Below are 25,510 nucleotides of genomic sequence, written 5' to 3'. Positions count from 1 at the left end.
TAGTCTAGTTTTCCTTTAGTTTTCTCATTGAATATTAGACTAAAACTGGACTCATGACATGGTTGGGAATTGTTCCCTCTTTATTTTCCTGGAAGAGTTTGTATAGAATTGGTATTATTTCCTAAAAGTTTAGTAGAATTCACTGGTGAAATCATGTGGGTCTGGTGTTTTCTTTTTTGGAAGGTTTTAAACTCTAAATTCAATTTCTTTTATAGATATAGGACTACTTGGTTTATGTATTTCCTTGTGAGTACCTTTGAAAGTTTGTGTTTTAAGGAATTGGTCTATTTTATCAAAATAATCAAATTTCTGGGATAGAGTTGTTTTGAATATGCCTTTATTATACTTTTAGTGTCTAAGGGATCAGTAGTGATGACTACTCTTTCATATTTGATATTGGTAACTTGTGTCTTTCCTCTTTTCTCTTTGTGTGACTGGCTAGAGGTTAATCAATTTATTGATCTTTTCAAAGAACCCATCTTGTTTTGTAAATTTTTCTCTACTGTTTTTCTATTTTCAATTTCATTGATTTCTGCTCTAATTTTTATTTTTTTCCTGCTTGCTTTATATTTGTTTCCTTTTCTAGTATCCTAAGGTAGAAACTTAGGTTACTGATTCTAGATCTTTTTTCTTTTCTGTCATGTGCACTTAGTGCTATAAACTAACCTCTGAGTACTGCTTAGCTGCATCTCACAAATTCATTTTCATTTAAACATTTTTTCAAAATTTCTCTTGTAACTTCTTATTTGATCCATGTATTATTTAGAAATGTGTTGGTTAATTTCCAAATATTTGGGAATACTCCAGCTATCTTTCCGTACTTGATTTCTTGTCTACTTCCAGTATAGTCTGAGAATGTATTTTTAATTTTTACACTTTTTTTTTTGTTTTGGTGAGGAAGATTAGCCCTGAGCTAACATCTGTTGCCAATCTTCCTCTTTTTGCTGAGGAAGACTAGCCCTGAGCTAACAACTGTGCCCATCTTCCTCTATTTTATATGTGGATCGCCCGCCACAGCATGGCTTGATGAGCAGTGTGTAGGTCCACACCAGGAATCCGAACCTGCAGACCCCGGGCCACTGAAGCGGAGCATGTGAACTTAACCACTACGCCACTGGGTCAGCCCAAATTTTTACACTTTTAAATTTGCTCAAGTGTGCTTTATGGCCTAGAATGTGTTTCATGTATGCTTCAGAAGAATGTGTATTCTTCTGTTGTTGAAATAGTCTATATATGTCAGTAGATCCAAGTTGGTTTATAGTGCTATTCAGGCCATCTATCTCCTTACTAATTTTCTGCCTTCTTGATCTATCAATACTGACAGAGCATAGTTTAAGGCTCCAACTCTAACAGCGCATTTGTCTATTTCTCTTTTCAGTTCTATCAGTTTTTTGCCTCATGTATTTTGAAGCTCTGCTGTTAGGTGCATAGATATTTAGGATTGTTACGTCTTCTCAGGGAATACAGTCCTTTACCAGTATGTAATGTTCTGGTAATGTCTGTAATGCTTGGTAATCTTTCATGTTTTGAAGTATACTTTGCCTGAAATTAATACACTTACTTGAATTTTCTGTTGATTAGTGTTAGCGTGGTATATTTTCTATATCTCTTTACTTTGAACCTGAGTCTTTGTATTTCTAACGCATTTCTTGTAGAAAACATAGAGTTGGGGCTTATTTTTTTATCCAATCTGGCAATCTCTGTCTTTCATTGGGTGTTTTTAGACTATTCACCATTTACGGTGATTTATTGATATAGCTGGATTAAATTTTTATAACTTTTCTCTTCATTGCATTTGTTCTTTGTTTTTCCCCACCAATTCCTCTTTTTTTTTTTTTTTTTTGCCTTCTCTGCTTTTAAAAAAGGAGCATTTTAGGGGCCGGCCCGGTGGCGCAAGCGGTTAAGTGCGTGCGCTCCGCTGCGGCGGCCCGGGGTTTGCTGGTTCGGATCCCGGGCGCGCACCGACGCACTGCTTGGTAAGCCATGCTGTGGCGGCGTCCCATATAAAAAGTGGAGGAAGATAGGCACAGATGTTAGCCCAGGGCCGTCTTCCTCAGCAAGAAAAGAGGAGGATTGGCGGATGTTAGCTCAGGGCTGATCTCCTCACAAAAAAAAAAAAAAAAAAGGAGCATTTTATATGAATCTGTTTTACTTCTTCTCTTGGTGTATCATTTATACTTTTAAAATCTTTTTAGTGGTTTGTCCAGTGTTTAGAAGATACATTTTTTAAGTAATCTATGTCCACTTTACAATAACACCATAACCATACCACTTCACATGCAGTGCAGGCACCTTTATTCCCTGTGGCCTTTTATTATCTCTTGTGGAACTGTTGTCATTATATATATTTATGCTATAACCACCTCATACATTGTTATTGTTATTATTTTCAATCGCATCCTGGACATTCTAGGCATTATGAGACTCTGGATCTTCTTTATCTTCTGTTTAGTAGGTTTCCTCTGATACCACGGCAGCTGGAGAAGGAGATACTGTTTCTTACCGCCAGTGAGGTTTGAAGCCCAGGTTCTCCCCTTGGCCTCTACTGACACCATGGGGTAGGGATTTGGGCCATTTTTTGCTGCTAGTCAGTGGTGAAAGTCCTGGCTCTCCACTAAGCCTCCTCTCACATCACCCCAGTGGAAAGGTGGAGGGGTACCTTGTTACTGCAGAACAATGGTAGAAGTCTCTCCTGATGGAGGTGAGCTTCAGGTTTTCCATGGTGTTTAGCTGAAGTAGGGCAGTTGTCTAAAATTTTCTGCCTTTCTAGGCTGCCCCTTTCCTTTTACTTGTCTAGAGAAAGCAGGCTTTACTGGGGATTTTTTGTCTGTGCCCACTGGCTGACACAGATTGGGTGCTCTGGGTTGTTGGTTTTACCTAGCACTCAGGCTCAGATATATTATGCAAAAATAAAACTGAGGAAACTGGGTGTTCTTTCTTGGGTTCTGAGATCACTAGCCAGTGTGTGTCCTTCTTTCCACTGTCCAAAGTCTTCTTATGTTTGTTTTATATATAAGGTCTAGAGTTTTAGCTGTACTTAAAGAGAGGAACAGGGTGAAGTATGTCTAATCAATATTAACTGGAACCATCAGTCTCCAAAATTTTCATACTTAAGGGCTGCTTTTAAGTGTAATTTTTAAATATGTAAAATTATTTATGTAGTTCAAAAACCCAAATTGTATAAAAAGGAATATGTAAGGTTCACTTCCATTCCTCTCCTTTCCACTCACTACTCTCCTATCTCATTACTTTTCTGATTTTAATTCCAGTATTTCATTTTTGCAAATATAAGCAATTACATAATTTCTGTCTCTCTTCCTTTCTTACTCAAAAGATGGCTTTTTATATATACTGTTCTGCTTCTCTCTTTTTGACTTTATATCAAATATTACTCCTTATCTGTATATAAGCTCTTGCCTATACTATGAATGCACAGTCTTCATTTATGGATACGTGTAACCCAAGTTTAGTCAACTAGTCAAGGATGAACATTTGGGTTGTTATATTTTACTGCTATTACTCACAATGCCATAATGAATAACCTTGTGCATGTATTATTTTGTACCTGTGCAGGTATAGCTTCAAGATAGATCCCTAGAGATGAGATTGCTGGGTAAAAGCTAATGCATCTGGAATTTTTTTTAGTGCCCCAAATTTACATTTCTTAAAAGCAGATGTGACTGTGTTACTATTTTACTTAAAACCCTCAATGGCTACTCATTGCTTAAAAACTTCAGAATATGGCCTCAAGAAAACATATTCTCTTGCTCTTTTTCCACTTCTTGCACCATATGTCCTTTTGTTTTCTTTGTTCCAGCCTTACTAATTTGTTTTTAGGACCCTGTGCTCACTAACTTCTCTTCTACCAAGGATCTTGGTACTTGTTCTTTTCTATGCTTGGAATGCTTATATTTCCTCATTTCACTTATTCCTACATTTTCCTCAGAGATTTGCTCAAGCATCACTTTATCTTAACATTTCTTTTTCTCTGAGTTTGAAAACTTTAGTAAAAATAGTATATAGTCCAGTGAATCCCTCCTGACATATCCTTCACCCAGCTTCAACAGATATCACACAATTTTTATGGAACGTTTTCGTTGAGTTCCCTGAAGTCAAGTACTGCTATTAGAGAAATTGCATTGCATATTTTTGCTTCCTGGTGCTTATCAAATTTACAGAGTCACACTTGTTTACATCATTTAGTTAATTTCAATTTCCCCCAAAAAACTTTTCTAATACTTAGTCCAGTGCTCGGACTGAGTGTTCAAACTACCCTTGGAAAATTAAAGGTTGTGCTATTAAATATCTTGAGAACTGTGCAGGTATCTACCAAATAGTGGGTATTAAGTAAATAGTTGTTACGTTTTAATTGCATTTCTTCAAGATCACATATTGTATAAATCATGGTTATATCAGAGAAGGAGATGCACTACGAGGTATAAATTAAGAATTTGTTTTAGTGACTTGATACACAATTTGTAGAATGCAGCTAAAGCAGTGCTGAGAGAAATTTATAGCACTAAATGCTTATATTAGAAAAGAGGAAATGTTTCAAATCAATAGTCTATATAATCTCACATTAAAAAACTATAAAAGAGCATAATAAACACAACTTCAGCAGAAGGAAAGATCAATAGCAGAAAACAATAAAATTGAAAACAGAAAAATCAATGATAGAAGAAACTGGTTGAAAAGAGCAACAAAACTGACAAACCTCTAGCAACAATGAAGAAAAAAGAGGGCAGAAATTATCAATAAAATAAACAAAACAGAGATTTAAATATAGATACTACAGACATCAAAATGATAATAAGAGAACAGTATGAACAACTCTACACATATAAATCTGATAGATTAGATAAAATGGACTAATTGCTGGAAAAGCAAAAAAACCACAATCCACCCAATAGAGATAATTAAAATAGTACTATAACTATTAAAGAAACTGAATTTGTAATTTAAAAGACCCAAAGAAGAAATTTCCAGGCCGAGATGCTTTTGCTGGAAAATTCTACCAAACGTTTAGAGAATAATAAACATGACTTCTACACAATTTCTTCTAGAAAACAGAAGAGGAGGGAATAATTTTCAACTAATTTTATAAGACCAGCATTATCCTGATATGAATACTAGACAAAGACAGTACAAAACTACAGAACAATTTCTCTCATGAATAGAGATGCAAAACTACTTAAAAATATTAGCAAATAGAATTGAGCAATAAATAAAAAGAACTAAACAACATGACCAAGAAAGGTTTATTCTAAGTATGCAAAGCTGGTTCAGTATCCAAAAATCAGTCAATGTAGTCTACCATATTAATGGGGTAAATAAGATAAACCACATAATCATAGCAGGAGATACAAAAAAGTTTTTGACAAAATTTAACATCCATTCATGATAAATATTCTCTGAAAACTAGGAATAGAGGGGAACTTCAAGTTGATGAAGAATATCTATAAAAGACCTCATGCTAAATAACATCATCTTCTAAGACTGGATGCTTTCCCTCTAAGGTTGGAGACAAGGCAAATACATGTGCTTTTAGCACTCATAAGAAAGTTCAGCAAAGTCTCAACATAAAACATATAAAAATATTTCTATAAAGTAGCAACTTATAAGGTAACAGAAATTTAAAATACAATGCCATTTATAATCACTCAAAATAATGAAATACTAAGGTAAACAACAGAATATGTACAGGACTTTTATGCAGAAAACTACAGAACAGTGATAAAAGAAATCAAAGATATAAATAAATGTATATACTGTGTTTATGGATTGCAAAACAGTAAAGATATTAACTCTAACAAAATCAATGACTTTTATGTTTAATGTAATTCCTATCAAACACCAAGCAAGATTTTTTTTAACATAATGACATTATTCCAAAATTTACATGTGAAGGCAAAGTAACTAGAATAGCTAAAACAATACTGAAAAAGAAGTATAACATGGGAAGCATCACTCTACCTTATTTAGAGAACCCAGAAATAGACCCACACAAGTACAGCCAACTGATTTTTGACAAAGGTGAAAAAGCAATTCAATGGAAGAAATATAATGGTACACGAGCAAATGGGTATGTATAGGCAAAAGAAACCTCAACTTAAACTTTACTCCCTATATAAATCTTAACTCAAAATGCACCACAGATTTAAACACAAAATGACATAATTTTTAAAATTTGGAGAAAACTTTTGGACCAAGGACTTGGTGAAGCATTCTTAGACACAACAACAAAACCCTGAAAAATTGGACTTCTTCAAAATTAAAAATTTAGGCTCTACAAAAGACCTTATGAAAAGACAAGTTCTAGACTGGCATAAAAATATGCAAACCACAAATTTGACAAAGAACTCGTATTTACACTATATAAACTCACAAAACTCAATGGTAAAAAAAAACCCTCCAATTAAAAAATGTGAAAGAAGAGGAGGGAACACTCCAAACTCATTTTATAAGGCCAACATTATCCTGACATAAAACCAGACAAAGACACCAAAAGAAAAGAAAATTATAGGCCAATATTCCTGATGAACACAGATGTAAAAATCCTCAACAAATTACTAGCAAACCAAATTCAACAATACATCAAAAGGATCATACACCATGATAAAGTGAGATTCATTCCAGGAATGCAAGGATGTTTCAACATCCACAAATCAATGTGATACACCACATTAACAAAATGAAGGAGAAAAATCATATGATCATCTCAATAGATGCCGAAAAAGCATGTGACAAATTTCAACATCCATTTATGATAAAAACTCTCAACAAAGTGGGTAAAAAGGGAACACATCTCAACATAATAAAGGCCATTTATGACAAGCCCACAGCTAACATCATACTCAATGGTGAAAAGCTGAAAGCTTTTCCTCTAAGATCAGGAACAAGACAGGAATGCCCACTCTCACCACTTTTATTCAACACATTACTGGAAGTCCTAGCCAGAGCAATTAGGCGAGAAAAAGAAATAAAAGGCATCCAAATTGGAAAGAAAGAAGTAAAACTGTCTGCAGATGACATGATACTATATACAGAAAACCCTAAAGATTCCACCAAAGAATCTGCTACAACTGATAAATGAATTCAGTAAAGTTGCAGGATACAAAATCAATATACAGAAATCTGTTGCATTTCTATACACAAATAATGAACTATCAGAAAGAGAAATGAAGAAAACAATCCCAGTTACAACTGCATTAAAAAGAATAAAATACCTAAGAATAAATTTAACCAAGGAGGTAAAAGACTTGTACATGGAAACCTCTAAGACACTGATGAAAGAAATTGAAGACGCAAATAAATGGAAAGATATTCTATGCTCATGGATTGGAAGAATATGTTAAAATGTCTATACTATCCAAAGTAATTTACAGATTCAATGCAATCCCTATCAAAACTCCAACGGCATTTTTCACAGAACTAGAACAACTCTTAAATTTGTATGAAATCATAAAAGACTCCAAATAGCCAAAGCAATCTTGAGAAAGAAGAAAAGTGGAGGTGTGATGCTCCCTGATTTCAAACTATATTACAAAGCTACAGTTATCAAAACAGTATGGTGTAAAAACAGACACATAGATCAATGGAACAGAATAGAGAGAACAGAAATAAACCCACGTGTATATGGTCAATTAATTTACAACAAAGGAGCCAAGACTATACAATGGGGAATGGACAGTCTCTTCAATAAATGCTGTTGAGAAAACTGGACAGCCACATGCAAAAGAATGACACTGGACCACTATCTTAGACCATACACAAAAATTAACTCGAAATGGATCAAAGACTTGAATTTAAGACCTGAAACCATAAAACTCCTAGAAGAAAACACAGGCGGTAATCTCCTTGATATTGGTCTTGGCAATGAGTTTTTGGATTTGACACCAAAAGCAAAGGCAACAAAAGCAAAAATCAACAAGTGGGACTACATCAAATTAAAAAGCTTCTACACAGCAAAGGAAACCATCAACAAAATGAAAAGGCAACTTACTAAATGGGAAGAAATATTTGAAAAGCATATATCTGATAAGGGCTTAATATCCAAAATATATAAAGACCTCATACTACTCAATAGCAAAAAAAAAAACAAAACAATCCCGTTGAACAAATGGGCAGAGGATCTGAATAGACATTTTTCCAAAGACATACAGATGGCCAATAGGTACATGAAAAGATGCTCAACATCACTAGTAATCAGGAAAATGGAAATCAAAACCACAATGAGATATCACCTCACACCTGGTCAGAATGGCTATTATCAAAAAGACAAAAGATAATGAGTAGTCAGTGGGAATGTGGAGAAAAGGGAACCCTTATATACTGTTAATGGGAATGTAATTTGGTACAGCCACTATGGAAAACAGTATGGACATTCCTCAAAAAATCAAAAATAGAACTACCACATGATCCAGCAATTTTACTTCTGGGTATTTATCTGAAGAAAATGAAAATACTAACTCAAAAGGATATATGCACCCCCATGTTCAATGCAGCATTATTTACAATAGCCAAAATATGGAAACAACTAAGTGTCCATTGACGAATGAATGGATGAAGTAAATGAAGTACATATATACAATGAAACGTTATTCAGCCATAAAAAAGAATGTAATCTGGCCATTTGTGATAATATGGATGGACCTTGAGGGCATTATGTGAAGTGAAATAAGCCAGAGAAAGACAAATACCATATGATCTCATTTATATCTAAAAAAAAATCTAAAGAATCTAAAAAAACAAAACAAAACAACAAACCAAGCTCAAAGATACAGAGAACAGATGATGGTTGCCAGAGGTGGGGGGGTGGGGGTAGGCAAAACGGGGGAAGAGGGGTCAAAAGATACAAACTTCCAGTTATAAAATAAGTCATGGGGATGTAAAAAAAAAAAATTGCAAAGGAGAGTCCAGTGTAAGATGGTGGACTAGGAGGTCCCAGCCTTTGTTCCCCAGTAATGATGTGACAACTACCCACTGACAAAAATAGATCTGGGACAGCTCTAGAGTACAGTTAAGACACTGCATCAATCTAGTGGAGCACAAAAACTGAGACTAGTGGCATAAAAAAGCACAGGAAAGCATTTTATGTGTCACCCCATCCCTTAGCCTGGCACAGTTCAGTGCCAAGAAGGATTCCCTCAGCCATGACCTCCCCCTGTGGGGGAAAAGGAGAGCAGGAAGACCCCTGCAGTCTTTGCCACCAAGGACCCTAGCAGCTCTTGCTGCTGCTGTAGACACCCGCAGCCTTCACTGCCAAGGACCCCTACAGTCTTTGCCAATGTTGACTTCAGCTGATGAATCTGCCCTGAGTCCACACCACCGCTGCCTCCCTCCCCCTCACATACCCATAAAGACTTCCATAAAGTGTAGAAGAGGTGACTGCTTTTTCAAATGCAAAGACATCCACACAAAGCTACAAGGAACATGAAAAATCAAGCAAACATGACACTATCAAAGGTAAGCAATAAATTTTCAGTAACCAACCCCAAAGATACAGGGATCTATGAAATGGCTGACAAAGAATTAAAAATAATTGTTTTAGGGAAGGTCAGCAAGCTACAAGAGAACAGAGACAACTCAATGTAATCAGGAAAATATTTGAGGAACAAAATAAGAACTTCAACAAAGAGATAGAAATCATAAAAAAGAACCAAACAGATATTCTGGCACTGAAGAACACACTGAATGCAATAGTGTCAACTGCAGACTTGATCAAGAAGAAGAAATAATCTATGAGTTTGAAGATAGGTCATTTGAAATTATCCAGTCAGAGGAGAAAAAATAATGAAAAAGAGTGAAGAACACCTTTGAGGTGTATGGGATACCAACAAAAGAATTAATATACACACTCTATGAGTCTCAGGATAAGAGAGAAAACAGGGCAGAAAGTTTATTTAAAGAATTCATGGCTAAAAAGTTCTCAAATCTTGGGAGGGAAATGGACATTCATCCTTATTTGCCCAAAGGACCCCAAAGAAGATCAACCTAAAGAAGAGCACACTGAGACACATTATTATCAAACTGTCAAAAGTCATGGACAAATAGAATTTTTGAAAGCAGCAAGAGAAAAGTGACTCATCACATAGAAGGAAACGCCTCCATAAGACTATTAGTAGATTTCTCAGCAGGAACCTTGCAGGCTAAGAGAGAGTAGGATGAAACCTAGCAATCAAGAATACTATGCCTGGAAAAATTATCCTTTACAAATGAAGAAGAGATAAAGTGTTTTCCAGACAAACAAAAAGGGAGTTTGTTACCACTAGACCTTCCTTACAAGAAATGCTTAATCAAGGGAGTTCTTCAAATCAAAAGGAAAACACATTAAACAGCAACATGAAAGTGCATGAAGGCATAAATCTTACGAACAAAGGTAAATAAATAGACAAACACAGAATATTGTTAATACTGTAATAGTGGCATGTAAATTACTCTTAACCCCCCCAAAAAAAATTAAAAGGTAAAAATTTAACAGATATATAATATAAGAAGCAGACTCTGACTACAAGAACATAAAAGTGTGAGGGGAAGAGTAAAAGTGTAGTTTTTGTTTGCAACTGAGGTTATCAACTTAGACAGTTATAACTATAAGACATTTTATGCAAGCACCAAGCTAACAACAAACAAAAAATCTATAATAGATACACAAAAGATAAAAAGAAAAGAATCAAAGTAAATCATTATAAAAAATCATTAAATAATAAAGGAAGACAGCAAGACAGGAAGAGAGGGACAAAACAACTGCAAAACAGAAAACAACACATGGCAATAGTAAGTCCTCACCTATCAATAATTACTTTAAATGTAAAAAGATTGAACTCCCAAATCAAAAGGCATAGAGCACCTGAATGAATTAAAAAAATAAGATCCAGAGATAAAGCTGTCTACAAGAGACTTATTTTAGATTTAAAGACACACGTAGGCTGAAAGAGAAGGGATGGAAAAAGATATTCCACACAAAGTGTAACCAAAAGAAAGCAGGGGTGACTATACTCATATCAGACTAAATAGACATTCAATCAAAAACTGTCCCTAGAGACAAAGAAGGTCATTATATATTGATAAAAGGGTCAATTGTACAGGAAGATAGAACAATTACAAATACAAACACATCCAACATCAGAGTGTGTATGTGTTCATAAAGATATAAATGTTGACACATCTGGAGAGAGACACTGATAGCAATCAAGAGTAGGCAACTTCAATGCTCCACTTACAATAACGGATAGAAAATCCAGACATAAAATCAAGAAGGAAATAGCTGACTTGAACAACACTATAGACCAAATGGATCTAGCACACATTTACAGAACCTTTCATCCAAAAGAAGAAAATACATCCTTCTCAAGCTCACACAGATCATTCTCCAGGATAGATCACATGTTAGGTCACAAAAAAAGTATCAACAAATTTAAGAAATGAAATGAAATGAAATCATTCCGAGCATCTTTTCTGAACTAGAAATCAACAACAGCAAGAAAACAGAAAAATTCACAAATATGTGGAAAATGAACAACACTCTTGAACAAACATTGGGTCAAAAAAGAAATCAAAAAGGAATTTAAAAAGTATCCTGAGACAAGCAAAAACAAAAACATGACACACTAAAACTTATGAGATGCAGCAAAAGCAGTACTTAGAGGGAAGTTTATAGTGATAATGCCTATATTAAAAAAGAATATTAAATAAACAACTAACTTTACATCTTAAGGGACTAGAAAAAGAGGAACAAACTGAGCCCAAAGTTAGCAGAAGGAAGGAAATAATAAAGATTAGAGCAGAAATAAATCAAATGGAGATCAGAAAAATCAGCAAAACTAAAAGTTGGTTTTTTGAAAAAATAAATAAAATGAACAAACGCTTAGGCTAGACTAAGAAAAATGAGAAGACTCAAATAAATAAAATAAAAAACAAAAAGAGGAGATATTACAACAGATGCCTGAGAAATAAAAAGGATCATATGGGATTATTAGGAACAACTATTCAATTGGATAACCTAGAAGAAATGGATACATTCCTAAAAATACATAACCTATCAAAACTGAATCAAGATGAAATAGAAAGCCTGAACAGACGTATAACAAATAAGGAGACTGAATGAGTAATCAAAAATCTCTAGACAAAGAAAAGCCCAGGGCCAGATGGCTTCATGGTAGAATTCTACCAAACAAAGAATTAATACCAACCCTTCATAAACTCTTCCAAAAAATGGAACAGAGAACACTTCCAAACTCATTTTATGAGGTCAACATCACCCTGATTCTAAAACCAGAGAGAGACATCAGAAGAAAACCACAGGCCAATATCCCTGATGAACACAGATTCAAAAATCCTCAACAAAAGACTAGCAAACTGAATTTAACAGCACATTTAAAAGGATCTTATACAGGCATACCTCGCTTTATTATGCTTCGCACACATTGCCTTTTTTTACAAGACCTTCCACTAGCAAAAAGATTACAACTCGCTGAAGGCTCAGATCATGGTTAGCATTTTTTAGCAGTATTATTTTTTGTGTGTGTGAGGAAGATTAGGCCTGAGCTAATATGCGATGCCAATCTTCCTCTGTTTGCCGAGGAAGATTGGCCCTGGGCTAACATCTGTGCCCATCTTCCTCTACTTTATATGGGATGCTGCCACAGCACGGCTTGACAAGAGTGTCGGTGCACGCCTGGGATCCGAACCTGCGAACCCCGGGCCGCCACAGCGGAGCGCAGGCACTTAACCGCCACGCCACCGGGCCAGCCCCCAGTATTTTCTAATTAAGGTATGTACATTGTTTTTCTAGACATAATGCTATTGCGCACTTAATAGACTACAGTATAGTGTAAACATAACTTTTATATGCACTGGAAAACCAAAAAATTCGTGTGACTTTCTTTATTGCGAAATTCGCTTTATTGTGGTGGTCTAGAACCAAATCCGTAATATCTCCGAGGTATGCCTATACCATGAACAAGTGGAATTTATCCCTCAACACAAGGATGTTTAACTATATGCAAATCAATCTATGTGATATACTACATAAAGAAATGAAAGAACAAAACCATATGATCATCTCAAAAGAGAGAAAAATCATTTGACAAAGTTCAACATCCATTCGTGATTAAAATTCTCAACAAAACATATATAGAAGGAAATTTCTTCAATACAATAAAGGCCAGATCTGAAAAGCCCACAGCTAACATCACAATCAATGGGGAAAAACTGAAAGAGTTCCCTCTAAGATCCAGTATAAGGCAAGGATGCCCAATCGCACCAATTCTTTTCAACATAGTACTGAAGTCCTATCCAGGATAATTAGACAAAAAAAAAAAGAAAGAAATGGCATCTAAATCTGAAAGGAAGAAGTAAAATTACCTGTTTGTAGAAGACACGATCCTATATTTAGAAAACCCTAAAGACTCAAGAAAAAAACTGTTAGAACTAATAAATTTAGTCAAGTTGGAGGATACAAAATCAACGTAGAAAAATCAGTTGTTTCTACATACTAATAATGAATTATCTCAAAATGAAATTAAAAAATGCTTAGAAATAAACTTAAAGAGGTGAAAGATGTGTACACACTGAATATTATAAAAGAGTGATGAAGGAAATTAAAGAAAACAGATTAATGGAAAGACATCACGGACTGAAGAATTAATACTGTTAAAATGTCCATACTACCCGAAGTGATCTATAGATTCAATGCAATTCCTATCAAAATCCCAATGGCATTCTTCGCAGAAATAGAAAAAATTATCCTAAAATTCACATGGAACCACAAAAGACCCTGGAGAGCCAAAGCAATCTTGAGAAAGAACAATGCTGGAGGCATCACACTTCCTGACTTCAAAATATATTACACTGCTATAGTAATGAAATAATACAGTACTGGCATAAAGACAAGCATATAGACCAATGGAACAGTACAGACAGCCCAGAAATATATCCACAAATCTATGGTCAACTGGTCTTTGACAACGGTGCTAAGAACATATAATGGGGAAATGTTACTCTCTTCAATAAATGGTGCTGGGAAAACTAGATATCCACATCAGAAGAATGAAATTGGATTCTTATCTCAAAACTATATACAAAAATCAACTCAAAATGGATTAAAGACTTAAACGTAAGACCAAAATCATAAAACTCCTAGAAGAAAACATAGGGAAAAAACTCCTTGACATCAGTTTTGGCAATAGATTTTCGGATATGGCACCAAAAAAGCACAGGCAACAAAAGCAAAAACAGATGTGAGATTGCATCAAACCAAAAAGTTTCTGGACAGCAAAGGAAACAATCAGACTGAAAAGGCAACTAAGGAATGGGAGAAAATATTTGCAAATTATAGTAACAATTATAAGGGGCAAAGATCCAAAATATATAATATATATAGTATATATATATTATATATAAATATATAATATATATAGTATATATATATTATATATAAATATATATTATAATATATTTTTCTCAATAGCAAAAAAGCAAATAACCAGATTAAAAAAAATGGGCAAAGGACCTGAGTTGACATTTCTCAAAAGAAGCCATACAAATGGCCAACAAGTATATGAAAATGTGCTCAACATTACTAATCATCAGGGAAATGTAAATCAAAACCACAACAACACACCTGTTAGAGAAAGGTGATTTCCAAAAAGACAAAAGGTAAGCGTTGGTGAGGATGTGGAGAAAACAGAAACTTGGTACACAGTTGGTAGGAATGTAAACTGGTAGAGCCATTATGGAAAATAGTATGGAGGTTCCTCAAAAAACTAAAAATAGAACTACCCCACGATCCAGCAATCCCACTTCTGGTTATATATCCAAAGGAAATTAAATGAGGATCTCAAAGAGATTTCTGCAGTCCCATGTTCACTGCAGCATTATTCACCAATAGCCAAGATATGGAAACAATCTAAATATCCATTGATGGATGAATGATTAAAGAAGATGTGGTATATAAATATACAATGGAATATTCCTCAGCCAAAAAAAGGAAGGAAAACCTGACACTTGTCCCAACATGGATAAATCTTGAGGGCAATATGCTAAATCAAATAAGCCAGACACAGAAAGACAAATATTGCATGATCTCAGTGGAATCTAAAACAGTCAAACTCATGGAAACAGAGAGTAGAACCATCGTTTCCAGGGACTGGGGAGATGTTGGTCAAGCAGTACAAAGTTCAGTTATGCAAGACGAATAGCTATGGAGATCTAATATATAGCAATATAACTATAGTTAACAACACTGCATTGTATTATTTTTTTATTTTTGTATTGAGGTAATATTGGTTTATAACTACATATATTTCACGTGTACATCATTATATTTTGATTTCTGTATAGACTACATCGTGTTCACCACTAAAAGTCTAGTTTCCATCTGTCACCATACAAATGTTCCCCTTTACCCCTTCTGCCCTACCCCCAACTCATTTCCCTTCTGGTAATTACCCATCTGTTCTCTGTATCTATGTGTTGGTTTATTGTTGTTGTTTTATTTTCCATATATGAGTGAAATCATACTGTACTGTAGTCTTGAAATTTGCCAAGAGGGCAGATCTTAAGTGTTTCCACCACAAAGAAAAAAAAGATAACTTTGTAAGGTGATGGATATGTTAATTAGCTTGACTGTGGCAATTAATTCATAATGTATACGTATATCAAAACATCAAGTTGTATACCTTAAATATATACAATTTTTAATTGTGATTATACATCAATAAACATGGAAAAAAATGCACAAAAGCCATGAACAAACATTTTACTGTCTAAGGATATATAGATGGCATATAAATACATGAAAAGATAGTTAATATCACCAGCCATTAAGCAAATATAAATTAAGACCATGATGAGATATCACTATACCTATTACAACCACTAACACAAAAATTAGTGATAATACCAAGTACTAGGAAGGATAGAAAGTAACTGGATTTCTCATACACTGCTGGTGGAAATGCAAAAAGGTACTGCAACTCTGGAAAATAGTTTGGCAGTTTCTTAAAGAACAAAACATATACTTACCATACAACCCCAGTCACGCTCCTGGGTATTTATCCCAGAGAAACAATAATTTATGCTCATATAAAAACCTAAACATGAATGTTCATAGCAGCTTTATTTATGATAGCCCAAGATTAGAAACAACCAAAACGTCTTTCAAGAGGCGCATGGCTAAACAAACTAGGATACATTCACACAGTGGAACACTATGTAGTAATAAAAGAAATAAACGATTGATACACACTACAACTTGGATTGATCTCAATCTCACATTAAATACTCTATGATTCAAAATTATAGAGATGAAGAGCAGATTAGTAGTGGGCAGGATTAGGGAAGGCGTGGGAGAGGAACAGGTATGATCATAAAGAGGCAGCATGAGAGAAACCTTTGCGGTGATAGAATAGTCCTGTATCTTGATTGTGGTGGTGGTTACACGAATCTCCACATGTGATAAAATGGCACAGAGCTATTCACACACACTGTACCAGTGTCTGTTTACTGGTGTTGAGACTATATTATGGTTATGTTAGACACAACCATTGGGGGAAACCTGTGAAGAATACAACTGTGCTAATTCCTGCAAATCTATAATTATGTCATATAAATAGTTTTTTTAAAAGTATATGTAAAAACCAAAAACAATCTGCAAACATTTTCTTCTTAAAAAGGCAAGCCAGAGATGGAGAAAAAAAGTTTGCAAAACATATATTTGATAAAGGTCTGAACTTCTTCAACTCAACAAGACCAAAAAAGCAAAAACTAAACAAAAAAATGGGCTAAAGATTTGACCATATACTTCATTAAAAGAGATTATGAATGGTTAAAAAGCATATAAAAAGAGGTTGAATACTGTTAGTCACCAGAGAAATGCTAACTAAAACTCAATAAGATACAACTAGACACCAATTAGAATGGTTAAAAATACTAAGACTTACCAAACCAAATGTTGGTAACCAAAGAGCAATGAGAACTCTCAGACATTGCTCATGGGCATGAAAAACAGTGGAGCCAGCTTGGACACATTTGGCAGCTTCTCATACAGTTACATATAAACTTACTGGAAGACCCAGCAAGCCCACTCCTGGGTATTTATACAAGAGAAATGAAAACATGTTGACACAAAGACTTGTAAGTGAATGTTCACAGCAGCTTTATTCATAATCACCCCAAACTGGAAAAAAACCCATGTGTCCATCAACTGAAAGGATACAAACTGTAGTTTATGCACACAAAGGAACACTACTCAGGACAGAAGGAATAAACTAGTGAAACAGACACTATCACTAGTTTATTCCTATGTACTATGCACGAGTCTCAAAAGCATTCTGCTGAGTGAAAGAAGCCAGACAAAAGAGAGTCTATACTTTATGATTCCATTGATATGAAAATAAAGAAAATGCAAAACTACTGCAACAGAAAGCAGACCAGTGATTGCTGTGAGAGGTCTGAGAGGTAGGGGTGGAGGGGAAGGGACTCACTGCAGAGGGGTAGAAGGGTCTTTTTGGGATGATGGAAATATTCCAAATCATGATTTTGATGATGGTAATCTATTGCAACATTTTTCAAAACTCAATGACTTATACACTGAAAAGTGCTGCATTTTATTTTCTGTTAAATACACCTCAACAAAAGTGATTAACAATTAAAAAAGAAAAAACAGAATTGTACTCTAGAGGGAGTCACATGGTAAGGTCTGCTCACCCACGGAGACGAGGTGGCTGTAGTTCTCCAGCATCACATCCCTGTACAGGGCCCTCTGCGCAGCACCCATATACCGCCACTCCTCCTGAGTGAGCTCCACAGCCACGTCCTTGAATGACAGTGATGCCTGTAACAGCACATTTTTATTCAATGTCCAGAGTCAGGGACGTGGAAAATACTTTTGGAAACTAAATCTTACTGTTTACTGTTCAGAGTTTAAAACAAAATGCTATAAAGGATGACTATCACAGGGCCCTAATTCTGTCTTATACTTTGAGGATATGCACACAATTATTAAAAAAAGTTATTCTCATGCTCTTATTTATATTTATTTTTAATTTATACACATAGACTGTCAATATAATTAGAAAGTTTAGTGCCTTATTTTTTAGGTAAAGTTATTATAAATAGGATTCCTGTATACATTTCCCATGCACCAACGGATTATGCAGAACACTGCAGAGTATAAAGACCCCAACCTGGAGATCTGCTGGGGTAATGGGGAACCAATAAGAGATACACGTAAGCCCAGGGAGGTATTACACACCACTAGACTTATATTTCAGGAGCAACACTCTAGAACAGGGTTTCTTCAACTTGGCACTACCAACTCCACAGACAAGACAACGCTATTTTTGTGGAAGACTGTCCTCTGTATTTTAGGATGTTTATCCCTGTCTTCTATTGATTAGATGCCAGTAACATCCCCAGTTGTGACAATGAAAGATATCTCCCAACATTGACAAATGTCTCCTGGGAAGCAAAATCAATCCTAGTTAGGATTGTATATATTGCTCTATATGAATAGTGGACAATGCCTTAAGCAGCAAAACAAAAGACCTAATTAAGAGATGACCTATAGTAAGGCAAAGCAACAAAGATAAAGATTGGGAAACTAATCCTTATAGGAAACAAAACCTGGTCATTATTTTCTTGTGCCGCTATACACAGAGATGCTGCACAAGCAACCAGGTGGATGCTGATGCCATACACAGAGACTGGAAGAACAAGTAAGAGTCAGAGGTTGGGTCATAGTGAGGCAGATGTTTTTCGTTTGCACTCAAAACACCTGTGGAACACACAGATGGAATTATTTCACTGTTGTTGCATGATTTTACAACAGAGAGGGAAGTCTAATATGAAAATAAGGATTTAGGAGACATTAGTCATTAAGATGGTAACTGAAGTCATCAGAGAAAAAGGGCCAATTCAGAAAGGTCATAGAAACTGAGGAGAGAAAAGGACCAAGTACAGAATTCAAGGGAATAGTAAAATTTAAGAGGCAGGTAGAAAAAGAATAGGCCATGAAGGCTGAGAAAGAATTTCTAAATGGTGGAAAGAGAAATCAGAAAGATTAGAGTACTGGAAATTAAGAGAGAATTACAAGCATAAATGATTCCTCTAGTTTAAGGGACTAGACTGAGCACACACATTTACATCCCCTGCCTCCAAAAACATGCTTAGGTGAAACACAAAACCTGCTATATAAGTATGACAAAAAAGGATTACAGAGAAACGTCCCAGTAGAAGGCCCGAAAATTTGAACAAATTCTTGAAGACAGAGGATAAGATCATATTAGATAAGAAAAACAGGACAATGTAGCCCACAATCTAATGCAAACAGAGGAGTGGGCAGAAGGAGCAGGGTGCTGATGAGAGCCCAGAAAGATGCCCAAGCTTCAACTGAACAAGACCTGGAACAAACTGTGTGGTAGGAAGAATGATTAACAGAGTAAACTTCCTATTTGAATACAAGTGACATCCTTCAAATGAGTGAGGAAAGGCTGGACACTAATGTCATAGGGACAGCTAGATGGCCACCTGGGAAAGGACAGATCTCTCTCTCACACCACAGAGCAGGATACAATTAAAATGCATTCAAGATCTAAATGTAAAAAATAAAATCACATTCTAGAAGACTACATACGACAATGATTTTACAATGTTAGAGTGGGAAATGCCCAACTATGACTGAAAATCCAGGAATCAGAAAAAACTGCTCAATTGGACAACAGAAAAATCAAATGTCTTTATGGCAAAAAAAAATCATAAGCAAGGCAAAAATACAAAAAACTGTTTGAAAATTATGGAGTTTATATCATAGGAAAAGGGCTATAAGAGTATACTGAATACAGTCATTAAAATCAGCACACTGATAGGGGAACAGGTAAGGGATAAACAGTTCAACAACAAAGAAATATAGTGAACTAAAAACAAAACCCAATGTTCCACCTCACTCATGAGAAAAGCAAAACTGATAAAAATAAACTGAGAGATCATTTTGAAATCACACTGGTAAAAATTCGAAGTCTGACGCACGCTCTATTTTCAAGGTTTTGGGAAGGAAACACACACTGAGACTGTTGGCCCTACCTTCAGTTATACCCACAACCTGACCACTTCAAAATAACACCCTTATGATCATCATTTCTTGCTAGGATTACAGAAATGGCCTCCTGTATTGTTCCTGCTTCCACCACTGTCCCACAGAGTCTTCCTGCTTCCACCACTGTCCCACAGAGTCTATCTTCAAACAGTAGACAGAGTTTTCTTTTAAACTGTAAGTCAAAACTATCTTTTTGACTCAGAAGGATAAAAATGAAAACCCTCAAAACCCTCCATATCACCTAACTAAATGGAGAGAGATACTGTGTTCATGAACTGGAAGACTCATTACGATCAAGATGCTAATTCTCCCCAAATTGATCTATACTACAAATTCTATAGATTCTGTAAAATCAAAATCAAAATCTCAGCAGGCTTTTTTGAGATAGACAAGCTGATTTTTAAAACTTTCTATAAAGAACCAAAGGACCTAGAATATCCAAAACAATTTTTAAAAGGAACAAAGTTGGAAGGCTCGCATTACCTGATCTCAAGACTTACTGTAAAGAGACGATCATCAAGACAGTGTGGTATCAGCAAAATGACTAACACAGATTGTCAGAAGTCAACAGAGTCCAAAACAGACCCGTACATACACTGCCGGTTGATTTCCCACAGAGGTGCCAAGGTTATTCAATGGAGAAAGGATAGTCTTGTCAGCAAATGGTGCTGACAAGCGGGTGTGCAAAGCTAGAGAGCACAAATACGGCAAGGGCATGTTCCTCTACTCCCAATGTTTAGAGTCTGCTGCCAGCAGAAAATATGAAGACCCTCAGACACTGAAATTCTAGGTTTCAGACTGGGCCAACTAGAATATATTTTGTACTTTTCTGATTAGCAGCCTTTATACAAAAATAAAATTTTAAAGTTGAACAAAAAAGGAAATTACTGATAGATAAACAGTTTGAAATTCTAAGAGAATACTATCAATAAGCTTATAAAAATGCATTTAAAAACTTAATAATGTGAACAATTTTCTATGAAAATGTAATGCCAAAAGTTATACTAAGAAAAAATACTAATTCAGTAAGGCTTATGACTAATAAATTAATTCAATAATCAAAATCTTCCTGTAAAAAGTCTTCATAAGGCCCAAATTTATAGGTGAGTTTCACAAAATCTACATGTAACACAATTTTCTCATCTAAATTATTAGAAAAGGAGCAGGAAAGAACCCCATATCCTTCTATGAGACTATGACCTTGATACCATAATTGGACAGAGAAACAAGAAAGTATAGTCTAATCCAGCTGTAGATACAGAAATAAAATCCTAAATATAGTATTAGCACACAGCCCTAGGAAAATATGTAAGAACCAACTTACCACACTTATTAGCAGCTAGGGTCTATATAGGAATTCAAGTTCATATTAGAAAATCCATTATACTATTTACAGCATTTATAGATTAAAGGAAATAAGCTATACCTTTATTCCAATAGATGCACAAAAGGGAATCAATATAATGCCATGCACATTCATGACTAACATGAAATCTTGCTAAACTGGTACCTGGAGGGAACCTACTTACCCTGACAAGGTTACCTACCCAAAGCTGACAGCAAACATCACAGTTAATAGTAAAACAGGGTATATTTTCCCTCAAGAGTGACTTGATCTATTTCTATTTCTCCTTTTCCATTTTATGCATGGAGCCTTCTAAACCTTATAAATCCATTACAATATAAAGTGAGGAATGAATAAAGAGCTCACCTGAGGGATGTTCATTTTCTGTGGCTCCTGGGAGAGTGCAGAGAACTGTTGTTCAGCTGAGGGGACAGAAAGAAGACGGGGGTCCTGAGATATGACCTGCCTTACAGCTCCTAGATTCACCTCCCCAAATCTCAGCACCCCAGTTAGGGATCATCTTCCTCAAAGACAAAGGGCCCTCTGGGCCTTGAAAAGGCACGAGAAGGATCATGGACAGGCAGCACCATCGTGTTTGTGTGACTCTGAAATGATCATCTGTAGTTTTTTACTGAGTGAACATGAACTTTACTTGATCGATTTAACAATAATGCATGAGTCTTTCTGACTAACACAAAGAAATAAAAACAACAAGGGTTAGTTGAATGAAAGTACACCAAAAGATAAGACACTATTCTTTCATTAAAATTAACTTAGCAGAAAAATACTCACTATGCATCCTTTATCTATTTTTCTCAGTAATATCTTTTACCCCCAGTATAGACAATCCACAGAAAGCCTAGTAAAAGAGATGGGACGCTCTAAGGCAGGAATTTTTGTTTGTTTTAGCTGGGATATATTTCTTAAAAGGCCCTTTTGATAAGATGCTTCAGTGACTTACCTGTGAGAAAGTGAACTGCACTGTTTTCCTTCTGACTCTCACAAACTGGGTTTCCCTGGACAAGTCACTGAACCTTTCAGGCCCAATGTCTTCAAAGTTTTCAAGAGAGTTGCAAGTAGATGACCTTGGAAAACGCTTCATCAACCATCACTCTGGGATCCTGTGAGATGAGGGTAAAGGCTCTAGTACCACACGTGTCACAGCAGCACAGCATCTGTAACGAGTGGGGGGCCTTTAAGGGGACTGGAGCCAGAACTTCCGCCCTCTGCCTGGTTATCCCTTAGCCCCGGACCTCGCCCTCACACGCTCTTCAACAAAGCAGCCTTCCCTGAGCAGCCCGGCCCTAGGCAGCCCCCCCCTCCCCCCCAGCTCACCCTGCTCTTCTCAAGGACGGCCCAAACTCCCCACTCACAGTGTGGTGGCTCCTGAAGGTGGCATCATCATTAAGTCTGGCTCATTCTGAGCAAGGGGATCAGATCTGCTCCTGACCTTGCAAATCTAGGGTTTGCTCTTTCTGGGCTCTTCTGTCTCTGCTCTGAAGCTCTAGAGAGAGGTCTAAGGTCAGAGGGGCGCTCTCTTCTAGGTCAGACTCCTTCACAGAGGCCCCTGCTTCCTACCTCACAACAGCTGCTTTGTTTCAAGGCAAGGCAACTGGGACGTGGACCCAAGAAACAAATTCATTTTAGGGGCAAAAACTTGACCCTTGGAATTCATTATAATATCAGACTTAAAAGGCAGCCTGTCAATGCAGAAGGGGCCAGGAACCTCTGTCTGACCTTTGGACCTGAAGAGACACTAGAAATCCCAGAATAGAAGCACATTGTAGGGTTCCATCTGCATTCACTTTCCCTTATACCCCTGGGGATGCAGGGACAGGCCACTTTCCTAAGTGCTGTGACGGCTGCGATGCCAGTCTTAGGCAGGCGTGATATTAGACGAAGCCCGAGACTGAAGTAAGCACACCTGGCCCTGAATCCAAACTCCCTCACTGCTGGCTCCTGACTCGAGCACATCGTTCCACCGCGCTGAGCTTCGGTTTCTGTTCAGGTGGTTGTGAGGGTACGGTAAGCCTCCAGCGAAAAAAGACAAAGCGTCTTCTAACTATGACAGCAGTTGTCACTTACTCAGGGCTTACTACCTGCCACTTGTCTAAATACAACGCATGACAGACCTAAGTTCCAAAACGACGCCGTGAGACAGTCATTATTAATATTTTCAGATGAGAACCCTGACCCAGGTTCCCTCTGTCGCCCCTGCTTACAGGTGACAGAGCTGGGACTTACCGGGCCTTTCAGGCTCCAGAGCTCGGGCTCCACCGCAGACCCGGGGTCACCGTCCGCGTTATAAACGCACTCCCACGTCCCCGTCCCCCGCCGCCGACTTGTGCTTTTCTCGGGTCGGGCTGCAGCGGGGCCAGGCACACGGTCCCCGCAGACCCCGGGCCGCCCGGGGCGCCTGCTCCTGACGGGCTCAGCCGCACCTGCGCCCCGGGAGCCCGAGGGGCCGGGTCCCCCACCGGCCTGCCCCCCGCCGAAGGCCCGCCCGGGCGCACACAGCGGCGCTGGGGGCGACGGAGTCCCAGAGACTTCTCGCTGCCATCCCGAGGCATAGGGGCCCGCCCCCCAGTGGCCCCCCGCACTCTCACCTGAGGCGCGCACCCTTTACCTTCTGAGGAGACTCTGAGGTACTCAAACGACTCCCGGACGTCCAGATGAGACGACGGAGGCGGGGCTACTGCTGCACATGCGCAGAAGGAGCCCGAATCCCCTTCCCAGAGTGCCGCGCGGTGAACCAGTGGGATTCAAGACTACATATCCCATAGGCCTCGGCGTCCATTTTTGAGGTCACTCTTTTAGCGTCTGAGCACTTCAGAAGGTTCTTTTTTAAAAGTGTGCTGTGCGAGTTCTCTCCGAGACGGAAGAAGTTAAGGGTTAAACTTGACCTCTACCGCCAAATGTAAAGGGTGATCATCTATCGGCTACCCACTGAAATAGCATTTTTTCCATAAGTCACTTGGAGACACTTTGGGAAACTTGAGTATGAATTGGATATTGAAAATAGTAAAATTACTCTTACTTAGATGAAGTGCGAAAAAATTTTGGAGTTATATGGGAAAATTTAATTAAAAAAAAAAAGACTCGACGACTGAAGTATTTAGGATTGAAGTTATATAGGTGTAAAATTATGATTTTATTATTTTTCGACCACCGGTCCTCCATCCTTTTACAGCCAGTGGCACTGTCCTGGCGCCCCTGGACCGCAATGTGGGGGTTCTACTGTGGGTGGAGACGGGAGCTCCAGGTGTGGATGTTTATAGGAAAGCTGTTGGTTTTTATACATTAACATTGTTTCTTGCTGAAGTCTCTTGTTTAAACCAATTTTAATGTTAAGTATCAGTGCTGGGAAAAGGATGGTGAGCTTACATGAGGGTGGAATGGGAGTTCCCTTTGAAAATGTTTCTCAAGCTTCCTTGATAATTAGAGTTACCTGGAGTGTTGGTTAATCATTCAGATTTTCGGGTTTCTGCTTGGGGATGCTGATGCAGGGGGGTTGGGATCTGCCCTGGAATATGTATTTGAATAGCCATGATTGTTGTCCTTAGGGAAATGTGGGGAATACTGCCCTACAAAGTATGATTTTGAAAAGGTGATCAGAGATGCGGAGTCCCTGATTCCCACATATCTCCCATCATTCCCATGAAGGCGTTTCTCTCTCTTATTACTTTCCCAAACCTTTATTCTGTACGTCCCACTAACTGTCATTCAGTCCCACTTGAGATGTTGTTCTTACATCAGACTTGTTGTTCTCATCTCTTTGCCTCAGCCTACAATTCCCACCCCATTTCACGTCATTCCCTTCCACACACTCTCAGTCACAGTGGTCCCAACTATCTGTTCTTCCAGGGTATACCAAGCTCTTCAAACCTTTTGGCTTTCTTCACATGCCGTTTTCTGCGTGGAATGCCTTCTCTATTTCGCCCTCTGCACTTTTACTTCTTCCTCAAGAGCTCAAAGGTCACCTCCTTAGAAGTCTGTCTTTTCCAGCTTCTGCAGGCAGAGCTAATTCCAGCCTCTATGTTCTCATGGCGCTCAGGATTTCTTTATCTATA

At 37.3% G+C, this 25,510-nt stretch overlaps 1 protein-coding gene across 9 annotated transcripts in view; it reads right to left on the bottom strand.

Annotated features, from left to right (window-relative positions):
* Nucleotides 1–24,137, bottom strand: part of ZNF782 (zinc finger protein 782) — a 44,603-nt gene extending 20,466 nt beyond the window's left edge. Inside the window, exons 1-5 of one of the 9 annotated variants that reach the window (XM_058565406.1) lie at nucleotides 24,047–24,137; nucleotides 22,814–22,944; nucleotides 22,402–22,615; nucleotides 21,807–21,862; nucleotides 17,710–17,836 (exon numbers count right to left, since the gene is read on the bottom strand). In XM_058565406.1, coding sequence (XP_058421389.1) covers nucleotides 17,710–17,836; nucleotides 21,807–21,821 — 142 coding nt within the window. In that variant the 5' untranslated portion in view covers nucleotides 21,822–21,862; nucleotides 22,402–22,615; nucleotides 22,814–22,944; nucleotides 24,047–24,137. Of the gene's footprint in view, nucleotides 1–17,709; nucleotides 17,837–21,806; nucleotides 21,863–22,401; nucleotides 22,616–22,813; nucleotides 23,249–23,684; nucleotides 23,722–24,046 lie in introns of those variants that run through there. The other 8 variants (XM_058565408.1, XM_058565409.1, XM_058565407.1 and 5 more) reach the window with 8 other exon arrangements.
* Nucleotides 24,138–25,510: the final 1,373 nt, after the last annotated feature.

Source organism: Diceros bicornis, chromosome 22 (assembly GCF_020826845.1).
Source record: "Diceros bicornis minor isolate mBicDic1 chromosome 22, mDicBic1.mat.cur, whole genome shotgun sequence".
NCBI lineage: Eukaryota > Metazoa > Chordata > Mammalia > Perissodactyla > Rhinocerotidae > Diceros > Diceros bicornis.
The sequence above is the reverse complement of the archived record's forward strand: the minus strand, read 5'-3'. Positions and strand labels throughout refer to the sequence as shown.